General features: G+C 41.8%; 2 protein-coding genes across 13 annotated transcripts in view; one reads left to right on the forward strand and one right to left on the reverse strand.

Annotated features, from left to right (window-relative positions):
- The window catches only part of unc-13-4A (BAI1 associated protein 3), a 162,233-nt gene that overhangs the window by 68,821 nt on the left and 76,151 nt on the right, over window positions 1-17,261 (reverse strand). Inside the window, exons 1-2 of one of the 12 annotated variants that reach the window (XM_086982801.1) lie at window positions 2,800-2,899; window positions 1,790-2,624 (exon numbers count right to left, since the gene is read on the reverse strand). The exons of 7 other annotated variants lie outside the window; for them this stretch is intronic. In XM_086982801.1, coding sequence (XP_086838927.1) covers window positions 1,790-1,792 — 3 coding nt within the window. In that variant the 5' untranslated portion in view covers window positions 1,793-2,624; window positions 2,800-2,899. Of the gene's footprint in view, window positions 1-953; window positions 2,900-17,261 lie in introns of those variants that run through there. 4 more of the 12 variants (XM_086982803.1, XM_086982804.1, XM_086982802.1 and 1 more) reach the window with 4 other exon arrangements.
- LOC111246737 (aspartate dehydrogenase domain-containing protein-like) lies at window positions 2,999-5,629 on the forward strand. Its single transcript, XM_022796838.2, has one exon. The coding sequence runs from the start codon at window positions 3,409-3,411 to the stop codon at window positions 4,255-4,257; it is 849 nt and encodes a 282-aa protein (XP_022652573.1). The 5' UTR covers window positions 2,999-3,408; the 3' UTR covers window positions 4,258-5,629.

The raw sequence follows: 17,261 nt of genomic DNA on the forward strand, positions 1-17,261 counted from the left end.
AGTCCGTTACAAAAAACAGGGTTTCTTAATGTGAACGCACTAGCTTTTAGAAACATTGTTGAACTACGCTAGTACACATCAATGGAATATATATATTCCACTGTCCATGTGTATATTTCCATGTCCATATATATATATATATATTATATTTCATTGAGTAGTAGTCTGCTTTAGTTTTATGAAACTATGTACGATGGATATGCATAAAGATGATTGTTAATGACATGGCAATTACGACTACATTTTTGATGTCTATAGAAGTTGATGGCCATCTTCAAAGTTTCCGTACTTGAAAGCCAATCCAAGAGGAAGGACCCGCAAAGAGATCTACGGTGAACTAGAAGTTGTGTCACGTTTGCGTAGTAATCCATTGATGGTAATTACCATCGACTGCCTTGGTCGATAACGGGAAAAACGATTGGGGGTATTAGGGGGTACACTAGATGGAGTCAGCCTTCGACGGTATTTGGCCGCCGAATCACTGCCGCCAAGATTAATGATGGCACGATAGCGGAACGGAGGTACACGGCTCTACCGATAAACCTGTGCATCATGCGACCAGAGCCACGCGGGGAAGTCCTTCAGTATATTGCATTTAATATATCAGAACTGCGATCGGAAATAATTTAACAAGCTGAGCTACCATTTGTGATGATGGCGGCGCTAGGCGTTAATGCATGTGCTAATTGCTTGTTATTGGACTACCAATGCTTGTAGTGGCCAAAAATCAGCAATGGGCTCGATTTAATAAGCTTACAGCAACAAAAATGTTGAGGAACGATAGCTATAGCTAGAATTGAGTACTGCTAGCGAAAAATAAATAGTCTTCGAAAAATAACAGAGTATTTTTTCTAAAAAATTACCGAAATGGTTAGTATGACCTATGGAAAGTATGACCATTAGAAAGTAGAAAAATAAGCGCTTGCTTAAGCTCTAAGAAAACAAATGTTTACCTCTAGACGAGTGTATCGTTTAATTAGGCATACTTCGTTTATTAGATGCTCTGTTGTAGCTATCGTCGCAAGTCAGCCAATGTTGATAGTCCACTCTTATTTAATCAGCACTTCGGGCTTGCATGTCACAGTCCGATGAGTTATTAAAAAAAATACACTTCGTGGTAGGTAACAAAATCTAGACTGGCGCCAAACAAGCTGTTTGGTGGGACTCGAACGAAATCAGGCACACTGAACTGTTGTGGCCTGGAAGAACGGCTGATTCAAACCTCTACCGTTGACATTTAACTGATGACAAATGATTGAAAATCGACCGAAACAGGTGGATAAGAAAGATACCGACTTCCACCATGACCATGCCACGATACATCCGCCTTTAGCTGCCTGGCGTAAACTAAAAGAAATTTCGATACACCCGTCGTATGGCCCGGGTCTCGCACACTTGAATCACCATTTCATTGGATCTCAGCAAAGCTGGAATCTCTTATTAGAGATGATTTTGTTTCAACAGAGAAATACACAAATTGTCGCAGTCTTTCGCTCAAAATCCATAAGGTTCTAGGGTGATATGATTATGGTGTGTACTGAAAAACGACAGAAGATGATCGATCGAGATATTATAAAACGTAAAAAATATTTGCTTTCATTTTTGCTTAAAACGGCCAAACATATTAGGATAAACGAACAGTATTATTGAACTCTTCATCAACAATAAATAGCCGAAGTAATACCACTGACAAGCGCTGTTTTTATGCAGTGTGTAGCCTCGATAGCGTGGCGATCTCAATCAGCCAAATTTGATCACTACCAACCATAGGAGCAGTATCGTCATTTACCATTAAAGTGGTTCCGGTAGCATTTTACTGTCCACTAAACTGGAATGATATGAGCGTACGCCGTATTATAGGTCGATTAGTTATGGCCGCGGTACTGTCAGAAGTACGCAGTTTCACTTGGATTCCTCTTTTCTCAGTTATCTTCTTACGGAGGGCCACTGTCTGTCCGTATATATAATGTCGATTTAGTTGCATCTGCGAGAGCTAATGGTTAGTATCATCTAATAGTAGTGATACTTGTTGGTGCTGCACCTCGTTTATGACCTTGAGCTGGTTGAATTTGCCAGTCAACAATATTTTGGTCGGCGTGTCCCACACAGACCAAGCGTCAAAAACCGAATTGGCATTGTCGGCCGAATGTCAGCCATCCACTCATCAGCTAACGCAGTAACGTTTTAAGCCAAACCGATGGATACGTCATGACAGGCACATAAAGACATGCCAACGTCTATGGACAAAAGAATGGAGACATGCAAACGTTACAGCAGGCGTTGCACTTCAACAGTAGACATTGAGCCAACTATATACGAATGCACAGAAGTACTCACTCATAAACAACAGCTATACAACAGGGACAAAGACGTAGATAAATACAGTCGATCGTGCTCAAGACAAAAAGATGTCGCTACTGCTGATGCCGAAGGCTGGAACTTCTGCGTATCTCGTCGTCCACTTCGGCAAACTGTGCCTCCATCTAGTCGGCCAAATCGAGGCATGGTGAGGTCCCGCCGCATGAGCTGTTGACGATGCCTCGGTCGTGACTTCGATTCTCGCGGCGGCGGACGACTGACCATCCACACTAACCGCTCTCTCTTCCTGTTGCATGTGCTACTGCCTGCGATGCGTTGCGTTGCACGAATAAGAAAGAATATGACGCTCTACGTATCTGGTGTCGTTAGAGGGCCGATCGTTACTACAAATGCCAGAAACCACTATCAACACAAACACACGAAGGCATAATTGGGAATATGGTGTTGTAACGTATGGAAAATATTACTGGGAATACACACATCTGGTCGAACCAGTAGAGGAAAATTAGAAAAGTAACGCATAGCTTCTTCCTTGTAGTTTAGTGCCGCTTCACTCCACAAGGTGTACGAACGGTGTGGCGCCACCTAGTGAATTCGTGTACATCGGTTAGCGACATCTTTCCCTTGAGCAGGTGTCGCCCCGGAGGGAGAGGGAGTCGGGAATTATCGCGCGCCCGATGCTTGTCGCCACTCGCAGGCCAACGTAGGGCGGCAGCAAATAGCAGCGTCGGCCCGTTGTCGTTTCTTAAGGCCCTATTACTACTGTATGCCTGGTCATGTCTCGTTGTCTGTGTCTAAATGTATGTGTGTAGGTCCCGGTCGACGGCACGGTGCGATCGAGTGGTGTGCTTGCGGATAAGTGCAATCGGCGTCCTAATGGATTAGTTGAAGTCAAGCCGGCTACAGAGCGACACCGGCTGGAGTATATTACGATAGTAACGAACAACATAGCAACACAGCGAGAAGTTGACAGCAAAAACAATTAACAGCAATTCCATTATTCTATAGCTTTAGCGAAGTGAAGCTATAGGTAAGGTGACAACAAGTAACTTTCGTCAACTCCCGCCCTCCCCAACAACGATAGCAATTATGAATTACAAACGCCGAATCGGTATAGTGGGCTACGGCCACCTCGGGGAGTTCCTTGTCGACGAGATCCTTGCGCGTCCTGCGGAGTATGAGCTCGCCTTTGTGTGGACTCGTTCAGGAACATTTAATCCTGCCACGAAGCGTCTTGATCGCTCCGTTCTTCTCGAGGACCTAACGTATTTTTACACGAGACGACCTGACCTAGTTGTTGAAGTGGCTCATCCGACTATCTCTAAAGCTTATGGCGAGCATTTCCTTAAGCATTGCGATTACATGATCGGGTCACCCACGGCACTTGCTGACCCCGAAACCGAACTGAAACTTCGTCGTTCGGCTCGCAAACCACACGGACTGTACGTTCCTTCAGGAGCGATGTGGGGTCTGGAGGATATACGTAAAATGGCCGACCGCGGTACTCTGCAGGGATTGACTATAACCATGCGGAAGCACCCAAGCGCCCTACGATTGGCCGAGGGATCGTCCATGCGAGCGAAAAACGATAATGTTTCGACTCGGCCAATCGTCCTATACGAGGGTCCCGTACGCGATGTGTGCCATATAGCGCCAAATAATGTCAACACAATGGCCGCGGCTGCAGTGGCAGCACACAATCTTGGCTTCGACAAGACCCAAGCATGTTTGATTTCGGATCCTAACATGGCGGATTATCACGTTACCGAGATTGCAGTACAGGGCCCGTCCGAGATCGATGGTAGAACGTTTACTGTAAGAACAACCAGGACGAACCCAGCTTGTAAAGGCGACGTGACAGCAAAGGCCACCTATTCGTCGTTTCTATCGTCGATGCTTGCGGCCGAAGGAAAGGGAGCCGGAGTACATCTCTGTTAGCCAAAAATAAGCATGTTCCTGATACGTCCCTAATATTAACGGCCTGAAGAAATCTGTGTAAAAACACAATACGTTAAATTGTGGCACGATAAGCGGTTCAGTGATTTTCGATATGCCCTGTGGCAGCTGTTCGACCTCGAAATCGTGAAAAGATGCAGTACCAATGGAGTGATTATCCACACTATCAATAACTCTAAAGAGGATAAATAAACTAATATGAACGAGAACCATACCTAGTGAACATAAGAGTCCATTAGTGGCAGTATTTTAACTGTTGTCAATGGCATAGGATGGTCAGCAAGTTTTATGCACTTTTGAACACCTATGGACGTTCTAACTGATTCATCTACGATACACATGACATGTATTGGAAACAGAAACCTTATATAGTCGATTAGCTTTTAGCACTTTAGAGAAAACGATGTTTTTTTTAACAGACGTTCTTGTTAACTTTCAACTCAAAATAAATTCAACTTTGAGTTTGAAGGCAGAATTGTACACATGCTGAATTCTAGTTTGTCCTGCTATCCTTCTTCAACATTTATCGAAACAAGCAAGGCAGTTGAAGAAATACTAAGCGTCCAACGTCTTTTCCCTGGTGAAAAAATTCTCATCCATTTTGACCCGGTAAGAATTTCTGCGTCGTGAGTCCACCATACGTCTCTGTTGTCGTTAGCTTGCCGGTGAAGATGCGCACTCAAGCCTTCAGTATTGCGCAAACTGCCATAAACCGTTCGTCAAAGTAACATGGCAGTGTTTCGGAGTCTTCCAGAAACAATGATGGTGGAGTTCAATTGCCCCAGCTGAAATATTCTACAAAATGACTATTTTGTATTGTTTATGGACTTGACGACTTGATGCTTCCCGTGAAACAACGAAGGGGCAATTAGATTGTCAACAGCAGTCTACTTTAACGTGGCAAGAAAAAATATCCCACATACTTAGGTTAGGTAGAAATAACATTTGGATCATAAGCCAGTTTACAGTGATAGGTGTATCGATGCTACTGCATAGAACTGTTAGCGTAGCTTTAAACCATACGTCTCTTGTTTAAATTTCAAACGATTTACTACTTATCTAAGTAATAAACCGTTTAAAGTATCACGGACCTGCTAAAGGTAAACTCTTCTATTAGGAACTAAGATGTTTTCCTTTTCCATTACATGTATTTCGTTGATAACCTGCACATTATTGCGTTAAGCTTCCCCAAGTATCGTCCTCAAGGTTTTTTGTTATAATAACATATAGTAGTAATGGCGACACCCACATTATCTTAAAGAACACTGACGGCACTTTTCTGCATAAATCAGATCCGTAGTAACCTTGCGGTTTGTTCTATTTGTTGTCTGTAATAAATGCCGAGACAATTACATGTCGTAGCGCGTACTTTTTCAAACGGTCTTCAAGTTTTTTTTTTTTTTATTATAGGCAAACGTTGGATTTTTGTTACTGGATGTGACTAGTCATCACAGAGATATCTTCTTAAGATAAACCCAGCCTTCGAAAACTTGGCAATCCGATATTGGTTCTTATTTCATTCTTCATCTATATAATTTTTCTCTTGCATTATTATTATTATTATTATTATAGCGAGTAGTACAGTATTTGAGTAAATATTGCTATAGACTATACTAATATAAAAAAAAAAACGTTGCTCATAATTATTTTCTCTCTCGGCTCTCTAGGAATTTTATGAACAGAATACCATCATGGAACGTATAGTCGAAAATTCTATGAACTCGTTTCCAAAACTTCGTTTTATTAAACACGTTTAAGAACTACGGTAGTCTCATGTTTTTCATCTTTATAATGTTTTTGATATATTAAGAGCTTCTTCTATACGAGTATCTTTGCAACGTCAAGTGCCATTATGTAGGTTTTGACAGATATGTAATATATTAAAAAAGGATGTGGCCCGACAGATTTAGGTTTATAGGGACAATTCTAAAGTCCGTTCTTTCTCTCTAATGTGGATTCACCACCTTCTTCAGGAAAGTTGTTTTTCATTCTACATCATTCAGAGTGCGTTAATTCATAAAATAAGTATAATTAATATACTTGCAAATTTTTGCTTAGTACTATATAGCTGTTCTGTACAACACATTCTCCGCGTAATTTTATGCAAGAGGTACGACACCGAAGTACTATATATTTCTATAGACACTGAAGTAGTTGTTGGAAGAACGCTTTACAATGGGCAGATAAGTTTTGTGAGTTAGGTCAAATAAGATATCGTAAAGTTCATCAGCCAGCATTGCTAAGTTCGCAAGTTACACTTGGATGACTACAATTAACGTTAACCTTTTACAGAACCACTACTTCGCCGTGTTTACGGTTAATACGTAGGTGCCTGTGTGTGCCCTAATGTAGATTACTTCCTAACGGTTTCGAACGTGGCTTGAAGATATGTGCAAATAAGCAGACTACGACACAACAAAGAAGTAGCTCTAACTGAATTTTTCGTCGCAAACATGAAGCTTTCGTCCGTCCCTCTTTGAAAGGTAACGTCGCGAGCGGGCTCTCCCTGCTAAACGAGTCAGTGAAAACTCATAGAACTCGGGTGCCTATCACTGCAGCCAACTCGTCACGTGGCCTCGTGTTCTATTTTGTACGTGACTGAACACAGATCTTAAGAGCTTAAAATTCACTTCTGCGTTAAATTAAATAATAATAAAATAATCGTATATTCAACATTGTCACTGATATAATTGTAACAAACAACGTTGACTGGACCCTATTGGCTACACCATGCCTTACGACCCAGGGACTTCCATCGATTAGACGAATGTTTGGTTGAGGTTTAAATACTATTGGACACTACTTATCTTGATGATGAATTTATGAATACATATATAGGACATAAAATAAATCAATTACGTGTACTTTCAAACATAACATAATGGCAGTATCACGAAGAAGAGGTATTAATGAATATTTGACGCTACAAAAACAAACCTAGTAAAATACTCGACAACGAACAATGGCATCCTTACGTATTGGCTGACATTGATTTTTTATGATCCTTCTTCAGAAACACTGCTAGAAAAATTTTTTTCTGCGACGATCAGTGCCACTGGCTGTTAACTACGTGCTAAGTTAACAGGACGACGTTGGGCTAATGTGAATGGAATTTTTCGAGGAAACTCATTTGACGTTGTTGTTGAAGGGTATTTCATGGTAATTTTTTTTAATGGGTTAGTTCTAAATTGGCCGATCGGTTTCTAGATGGTTTGCATCGTCTCATCCTCCTAAACCGTTGAGATGACACCCAATGCACCTCGGCCAGTACATGATATCTGTATTCATGTAGTACCGCCACAACTTTCACTTTCAGATTCAGTTTCTCCTAGCGACAGATAACACGAGGTTGATTTGGGGTCAGTCTCTTGCGACAGATGAACCGAGATCTGACCCTTAAATACCACCTCGTATATTGGATACTTTTTCGTTCCGAAAGTACTGCAAGTACCCGGGTCTTACCCAGATAAGTTCACGTTCGTCAGCGGAAATCGTCAGCTGCCAATAGTGAATATTTCCAATTGGACTTCCCTGCTTAACAAAACCGTTCATCAAATTATTTTTTGTTTAATTCGAGACTGAGTCAGTGCATAGAAAATGGTACCAATAGGTAACTTCCTGTAAATTGTACTATAATGGCGGTTCTCGAAATTTAGACGCCCAAATCTGAATTTCTTGGGTACGGCTACGAAGCCATCGCCATTTTGTATCTCAAAGGCGTCTTCTACTACTGCGACAGCTAAAGCAGACTATGCATTTTTCTTTACATCGTTTTTATCCTGCTCAATCTGAATTTGTTGAATTTGTCCTATCCCAGTACGACAAATAGCTAGTCTTTCTAGAATTGAAGCGTATGTCCCGGACAGTGAATGTTAACAAGTTTCTAACAACATCTACTAAGCGACTGCTTGATTCTCGCGTCACCTAACGTTTTTGATATATAAACAGACCAAGCTCACCTAATGTCGCGGCTGATCCCCGTTATATGTCTGCGCAGACCAAATACGAAACAAGCCTATGCGCGCCATTTTTGAAATCTAGTATTCGTCGATTGTAGAGGATATTATTCAGTCGTTTGCTGTTATGAAACTACTGACGCAACCTTGACGACGACGCAACGCTCCATCGCCGGAGGTGGTTAAAGATACAGGCAGCTGCTGCAAGAAAATATTGGTGAATACTGTATTTTCAATTAGCCGACAGCTCCACGTTTCGTCGCAAATTCTGCTTTTGAAATATTGTTTCCTAGCCGCACTGTTCTGCTTTTGCTGGAACAAACATTTCTTTCCTGATCTTATTTATCAAACACTGCGAGAACCGTGTATTCTTCAAATTCGGATAGTTCGTCATAAGACGTCCGCAACTTCGGTGCGGTGCGAATACACCGACGACTGTTAGTCCGGTTCCGTTCTTATTTCTTGGCCTGTATCTGCGATTTGACAGGATTGGTGAGCCCCAAAATGGGGACTTGGTAGCGTAGCAGCCGTAAGCTCAGGCCAGAATCACGTTAGGTTCATGCCTCACAAAGGAAGTCGGACAAAAGTAAAACAGTGTTTTAGTTCACGCATGCTTTACTAGCTGCAGAGGGATCTAGAACGATGAATCGGAAACAAAGCCTAGAGGAAACAATTGATTTAGGACCCGAGTCGCCGCTATCGAGGGCAGCTCGCTCAAGAGCTAGAAAGCAAATGAGGCAGAGGTCTATCGAGCAGTCCAAGAAACAAACTAAAAAAAGTGACGAGGAAGTTCAAAAGAGCAAAAAGGTGAGAAGGGTGAAGGAGGCACCGCTGCCGCCTCCATTGGCTATTTCGCCAGGCCCTCAGGGCGGCGCCATTCGGCACTGCATGACCCCTACCATTTCCACGTTTACCATTGTATTGATTGGTGGTATAGTACTGACCGTTGTAGGAGGAATTTACTACTTGATTTACAGTTTCCTGTATGTACCCTGGCTCGCTCCGAAAAGGAAAGCCCGCGCTGGGTTTCGTTTTTTTTAAATCATACCTGACAGAACGAGCGCAATTTTCATCGACTTCAAGTCCATGAGAACACGAACGCTCGTTTACAAGGCAGCATTAGTGAACGCAATTAGGCGCCTGAATTCTGAGAACCAAATTGTACCTGTTTTTTGCTAACAACTGCAGGTTTTGATGAACAGATTGCTGCCTTAACGCTTAGAGAAGGAACCACGAAATGCGGGACACAAGAATGAGTTTAATTCGCAGTTGTACAGAGTACTTCGAAACGGGAACAAGATAAATCTGTAAGTCACAGTGGATCCTGCATAATGCTGTGAGATACCGTTAAACTAGGAATGCAATAACTGTACTCGTTTCGCTAAATAAACACAGGGATTTCCTTGGCCCTTAGAAACATCGCTGTTTTTGCGCCGATTCTCGCTGCTATCCACTAAAAAAGACATGAATAATCGAGCGCCCCCATATACCACAAATATAAATGCAATAAAATCCAACTATCATGAGAATTCAAGTAAATGCCAAAGTAGTGCCGAAAGTAAACTGGAACAAATACTGCTCAATAATGGTTTTCGTATGGGTGAAACATCTTAGTTAGTCAGCACAGATACCTCTGGGAGGGGATATCTTCTTTGTGGGAAACGAAAAAACGGGGGGGGGGGAAGGGGAACGAGGGGGGGGAGGGGGGCAAAAGAAGGTAGAGACATATTTTGAATTGTAAGAATCGCGCGATGTACTGCTCATTCATTGTCAATCAGTTGTTAAGAACAGGAAGATCGAAGGTTCAGAGTCCAAAGCCGTACCAGTGCAGGCCGGCGTTAAAGGTGTGTCCGACACCTGCACAGGATCTTCACATTATGCGTAATACCTATGAAGAAGGTAGAGACATATTTTGAATTGTAAGAATCGCGCGATATACTGCTCACTCATTGTCAATCAGTTGTTAAGAACAGGAAGATCGAAGGTTCAGAGTCCAAAGCCGTACCAGTGCGGGCCGGCGTCAGATATGTTTCCGACACCTGCACAGAATCTTCACATTATGTGTAATACCTATGAAATGGCAGAGTGATATCTGAGGCTTAATACCACGTTGCCGCATATCATAAGAAATACGCAGCATAGATTACAATTATAACCAAGAAGTACCTGTTGTGTTGAACTGGTCAGCCAAGTACCTTTTGTCTGTGGAAGTATCAGCTTTTGATTACGCGCACGCAAAGCTACAAACGAAACACAAACAAATAACCACACTGTCCGCAAGGCTGACTTAAATTTCACATCTACAAGTTAGATCAAAATAATTGTCTTTAAAATATTCTGCGATTTCAGAAGCCTGATTTCTATTAATAGTATAAAAAATGTCTTTTTTTCTTATGGTAAAAACAGTGTTTCTTTTGCTTTGTGTTGCTAGTCAGTAAAAATGGTTCTTGGCATAACGTCATCCCAAAAGTTCAGTAGCATTTATAATGAAGGCCTAAAAGAAACACCTAACCTGGGAAACCTTGAGAAACCTAGAAGAGTCGGTACTATAGCTCAATTTGACTGAATCATTTCTGACCATGTTCGTCGGAACGAAAGCTTGTGAAGGTAATTAACATAACGACCGTCAATTTCAAGTAATATTTGATAGATTTTCTGCTGTAGGGAAACAGCTTTTCAGAGGAAGCTCGAAATCATGGACCGATTTAGATGAGCTACGATAGGGCCTTTACAACGCTTCAACTCGGATTAATTTATTTCGATTATTATATTAACCGCTTATATATCAAGCCTTTGTCGGCGATACTATATTCAGCCCGTAGGGATTAATTAGTAGCAACGTGAGTAAGGCTGAACAACGAAAAGATGGATAACAATGAAAAGATATCGGGTGAGATAATCAACTGAGGCCTAATAACACTTTTCAAACTATTCAGGTTTTTACTGCCAGCTTACTGGTGAGTCAAACGTTTCACCACCATCGATAATCCTACCCGGCTACCGACGCCGGAAAATTAGTCTTCACGCAACAAAATATATGTGAAGGTGTATTCCATCTAGTAATTCTAGTCACTGCGCGCTAGTGCCAGCACAAATGCAATCTATTCGCTTTACATCTCGATCTTCTATTGCAATAGTGACCGAAATACTTAGGACTTAATATACTGAAAATAACTTTTCATCACACAGGTCGTATATTATGCGTCTCTCAGAACTAACGCAAATAGCCGATCACCGGTAATCTGATTTTATATATTATTAAGAATATGTGTTAACAAGTTTTATATATGAATCTATGTACACTATATGACAGGTGGGCATATAGATTAATTCACCACCTCGTCTGCTCTAACAAAAAAAGTAAAAGGGACTGAATAGCTTTCCGACTTCGTCGCTGCCAATGGGTTAACGCTTGATCTGTAACATGGGTGAACGGTAGCAACGGGACCCGCAGCTTTTCATTACTAATACTGACCACATTTCGCAAACCATATCCAGTGCTGACAAACTCGAAAGTCATCTGCCCACACACGCAGTAGCTCACATGTCCATTCCTCTGGGAAAGACGCCAAGGTCCGATGTCGGAGCGGTTTAGCCAACCCTTCTCCAAGCAGTGGTCAGAAAAAACTTTTTCCGCACCCCCTTCGAAAAAGTGCCATAAATCTTGGACACCTAGCCTTGATTTCCACCTCTGCCATCAGTCTTCATCTGCTTTAGCTAATTTCACGTCCGAACAGCATCATGATCAGGATCACCGTAGTCAGAAGAACGGGCAAAGGCCAGCGAAAATCAATTTAGCAGCCTTCCGATTGGCGGACGATTAGTAATAATAGAATAATATTTGACAACAAACCAAATAGAGAAAGTGTCACTGGAAAAAGCGATTTGCGCTAATCTTCTTTCAATCTCAGCAGATGTACCATATTGTACGATGGTTACACAAGGAAGTGCCTATAGAAAACTATTAAGGAACCTAACAAATGTCCCAGGTTCTACATTTGTCACTCCTGGATTACTGCATTTAATTGACTCCCAGCACGAAATGAAAAATTCCTATGCCAGGTTTCGCGTCTAGAGTACCACGTGTCCTCAAGATAGTAGTCCCTGCGGGCGCAGCACTATATGGAGATCAACGAAAAGCTAGTGCTTTTCAAACGTTATTTTACTTTAGTTTTTATCAGAAAATTAATAACGCAAACTATTGCAATGACATCGTTTATACGTTTTCTATACGGTTATATTCCATTTGTCACGGAAAAATGACGGTTGGGTACTAGCATTGCGTTTAAGCTGTACAATGGTTAATGTCAATTTATGCTAGCGGATAACCAATTTCAGTGGCAGGTTTATTGTATCTTCTTAATGAATGTTAGAATTGATATATTTTCATAGGGATTACAAGGCTTACCTTTCGTAATTTCCTTATATAGGTATATTTATTTTAGGGTAACGTGAAAATTGTTACAGGTATATTCTCCACCTGTAACAGCTCATTTGCTTGATGTCCGCACAGATACAACAACGACCTCATTTAGCAACATATCTTCTCTATACAGATTCATTTAGGTCGACTTGTAAATATATGCGTATGGATGAGTTAAGGTCAACAGCTCCAATCAACTGCATTGGATTCAAACCTCAATTGCTACAACAATAAGTCCAAATCTATTAAGACATCTTTCTTCCCCCACATGTCGAATCGACGTTATCTAACATTAAAGGATAAGTTAGATAACGTTGAACTTACACTTCACCTAGACAATCAACGTCGCCTTTTTTTCTAGAAGGGACGCTGTCGACCCATTCAAATAACCAGCTTAGCTTCACGGGATGCAGAAATATAGCTGAAACGGAGGAATACAGCGCTATCATTCAGTAGACTAGTATAATGCTTTCGAGGCGGAAAAATTACAGAGGGGCATTTTACTAATGTCGTTGCCTTTTCTTTTGTCATGTTAAAGTTTGCCCATCCTTTAGGAGGCGCTCTTTCCCTCGTCTCTGATCCTCTCTGGACCCACTAACTTTGTGGTCCCCTGAAGTGGGACGCTGTAGCAGCTACTGCCGCTGACCGCTTCTGCGCGATGTTTAAGATCTTGTTGTCGATGGATCCGTGCATGGTCAAACGATAATTACGAACAATTGTCTATGTATGAATCTAACTTTACTATCATGAAAATTTTGCTAGATAACCAGATATAATCGTTATTGTGACCTCTGCTGTTAGTAACGTTACAGGTATTGGCAGTAACTACAGACTTAAGCCTTTTAACCAATTTAGCATGTTGAATTAAAACCAACCACCAAGATTAGGTAGTTAATAATATAAGAACTAAAGGAATCACGGCATCAATAGGGTCTAAGAAAATATCTTTCATAAGAAAGAGGGCATGAGTAACTTCGTAACTTATAAGACTTAGATAAAAAAAAAACTATAGCACTAGATTCACGCTAACCATACCAAGCTTTAGATGAGTCATTCCTCAATCTAAGTTTAGGCTGCACAACGAACGTATTCCTCGTACTAAATTTCAATATATAACTTAGGTTTCATTCACTTACCTTTGCTACTTGTAGCTGAAAACGTCGCATGTGTAGATAGTGTATGGATGCGTACTCCATATGGGTTGTATGCATCTTGTGGAGTTTACCGGATGTCCTAAAGGTGGCACCAAGGGACAACGAGTGGCATGATATTTATCATAATTTCCCTGCATTTAAAGCACCCGCATGTATTGTCAGACCTATAGAAACCTGGCTCTCTGCAGAGTCTACGTGGAACCCATGCACGGCAAAGCAATCGACGACGTACATATCTAGCCGGTTTATCGCTTTTCACTTGCTGTTTGTCATCGTGTCCGAAATGATAGAGTCCCTATCAATCAAGTGAACTCTCGCTTCCAGATCTTGAAGTCGGTCTTAAAAGCTTCGGTCGCTGGGAGCTTAGATCGACAACGTAGATCTTAAAGCAGCAGCGGCGACTTGACTAGGATATACGCAAAGGTGATTTCAGTGCTTTTTTGAGGAACGAGATTTTGACGGAATTTAAATATTTGACGTTCCCTGCCGTTCTCAAACGACGCATCTACCATACGTTGCTTCATATAAGTAAGAAACAGCCTAGTAAGGCCTAAAATATCAGTGGCCACTGTTCCGCCTCTTTTCGAGCCGTCTTGCTCAGACTTACGGCTAGTCCTCAGTCTGCATGCTGAGCGGAGCTGGGCTAAAATTTGTTCGACCTGCATATTCTCAAGGCGTGTGCATATAAGATAATATTGACCGATTTCCTCGGCTTTTTTATTTGATCGGAAAGCCCCTCCTGTGAGATGAGGTTTTAGGTTGTCTTTTTAAACCAGGTTAGTTGTCTGTGTGAAAGGAGATAATTCGGCGACTTTGTTGTCAATGATTAGTTTGTGCTACCGTAAAACCGCAATGAGAACGTTCAAGTACATTCATAGGGACGGCCACCTTAGGCAGAACCTTGAGCATAATCTCGTTCCTGGACTCCAGGTCGAAGGCTATTTCGATGTCGTTAGACATCGCGCATAGCGGATTGCGCGGCGTGGCCAGTGCTCCCTTAACGTCGACCAACAGGATCCTGGACGACGTTTTTGTCGAGCGCTCTTTCCGGAACCCAGGTTGCTTCGTTGAGATGGCGCGTACGCAGTACGTCAGTTTGACGCTATCGATTTGACCACCAACATCACCATTGTTGTCATCTGTTACTACGATTGGCACTTTTGCTAGCTCTCTTTGCTCCGCCAGCGTCAGATGGCCTCTGATCATCGAATCGACGCGGAAATCAGTAGCGGATCATGCAGCAATTGTTAATGTGAGATTGGCTTATTGTCGCCAGCTGCTGTGGTTTTTTTTACTGCTGTCACTCGAACAACACTAATAATAACTACCCTAAGGCAAGCTGATGTCTGCTTTATATCGTATGTTCTTAGATAATTAAATATGTTGTTATTTCGCTAGTAGGAGAAAGAGCATTACATTATAACAAGCTGAGCAGGAGAAACGGTCAGCGAGAGTGAAACGTACATAGATAAAAACAAAGCTATGATGCACAAGTTTAAGTTGTGGATGAAAGGTGGACTCATAACTTTGTTGCTGGTTGGATTCCTGCGGTCGCTTTCTTGAATAGCAGTGGGAAAAGCAGCACGTGGATTTTTTCTGGAAGATGGCAGCGGAGGCGGCAGCAGCAGCTTCTGTTGCTGTTACGGTTGTAGCTTCTTGTCGCTAGAGGTTATCATGCATGATCGTCTTCAGTTATACGCGGGCGATATCCCAACGGAGACGCTGTATGACATTTTTGTCGGTGGCTTGTTATAGCCATTCGCTGTAGCTAGCGCAAACAAAAAGACGTGATGACCCCCTTGCGGTGAACGGCGCGATTGTAAGTCTGCACTGATCATGGGAACATCAGCCGGAGATCACTGCACGTTTTCTAGTAGATGATATTTAATAGGGTGACACTTTATATAACAGAAAATATGAAAAAAATTCCTTATTCTGTCCTGCAAGCGGTAGTGCTGGACTGTCGGGCTGATATATACATCTTATTTAGATAACTTTACGACAAAGAACTTACCAGTTGTGTTTATTACGGTCGTTTAAACGAACACACAAAGAGCAACACGGAGAGATGAAGGGAAAATATGTAAGCGGATGTAATGTCACTTTTTCAGTGCGCTATATTCCCTCAGATGGAAGCGTCTGCCAAGGACGCAGACTCAACAATTAAACGACCTACATGGTAACCGTTCGCAAATATTTAGGTGTATAATAAAAATGCTTCCAAAGTGTTCGTTCCGCTTATTTGTACTGACTATACAATATTACTGTTTAATCTCGACTCGGGATTTACTTATGGCACACATACACGAGCGCTGATTTAATCGTTTTTTACAGATCGTATTCAGTAATGTCGACATATATTATTACGTGCACCAGCAGAAGCGGAGTACAGCCAGCGGAGATGGCCAGCTTTCAAACTAACTACGGGCGACGGACAAAGCTCTCCTCCCGATGGTAATTTCTAATATGCATGTATAGGTGTAAGGGGCAGAAGATCGTCTGCCACCTCCGAGTAAAGTAGGAAGACCTAAAAGTAGTTAGAACGGTAGATGTATTTAAAGAACTGACGTAAAGTTTGGTATTTCAGCCGTGTCATTTGAATAGAGCCAGTTTTTCCGACGTATCTACAATACTTGCCCAATCTTTTAACCAGCAAGCCGAAGAACATCTAATAACAAACGCCTTGTTTTTCTTACTATTCTGCCCCATGATGATGGCGCTAGTGGATTGTCCTTTTCTATTAGGGATCACTAACAGTGTAGCGTGTCTCCATTGGGTTGAGGCTGTGCCAATATATATGAACATTTATTAAAAGGTAAGTAACGCCAGAACGACAGTGCATTTGAGATGTTTGTTACGGACCCTATCTGGATCGGCGATTTTCTCGTTGCGAAGGCTCCAATGACTTCGCATTATTTCCCGAACTGGAGTCTTGTAATTTCAACCCACTTTCGAGGATATATATGCGCTAAGGTCGCAGGCAGTCTTTCTGCCACTGTACAGTTGTGGCATAAAGGAAACGGTACTGGCCTATTCAGCAGTTACGTGATAAAAGATTTAGAGCAGTTGGCAAAATACTATTATACCTTGCTTTGGAAGAAGGTTTGGTAAGACGCCTTTGGAATGTTGCGGACTGGGTTAGGTATAGCAACGACCGCCTCTATCCTGGAAATCTCTGAATATTTATACATTTGTTTTTACGCTAGTTATAATTTCGACTTGTCTCCATTTGAGGGACGCGTACGGATCAATTGGTGATTGCTCTATATGAATTGTTTTCTCATCATAGCAGTGGGTAGAAACCTGTTTAAGGTCAATTATAGAGTCAAAAAAAGGATAGGCAAATCTACTCAGACCACGCATTGCCAGCTAAAAGTACCGTTTTTGTAATCGACCATAAAAGTTGTACATATATGTCAGACGTTTAACGAAGCGTGCAGAACAAACTGAAGC

This window comes from Varroa destructor, unplaced genomic scaffold, assembly GCF_002443255.2.
Source record: "Varroa destructor unplaced genomic scaffold, Vdes_3.0 BEIS01000003.1, whole genome shotgun sequence".
NCBI classification, from domain to species: Eukaryota; Metazoa; Arthropoda; class Arachnida; order Mesostigmata; family Varroidae; genus Varroa; species Varroa destructor.

What these genes read in the sequence shown, in the direction of transcription:
- LOC111246737 (XM_022796838.2), top strand. Translation starts at nt 3,409, where the DNA reads ATGAATTACAAACGCCGAATCGGTATAGTGGGCTACGGCCACCTCGGG.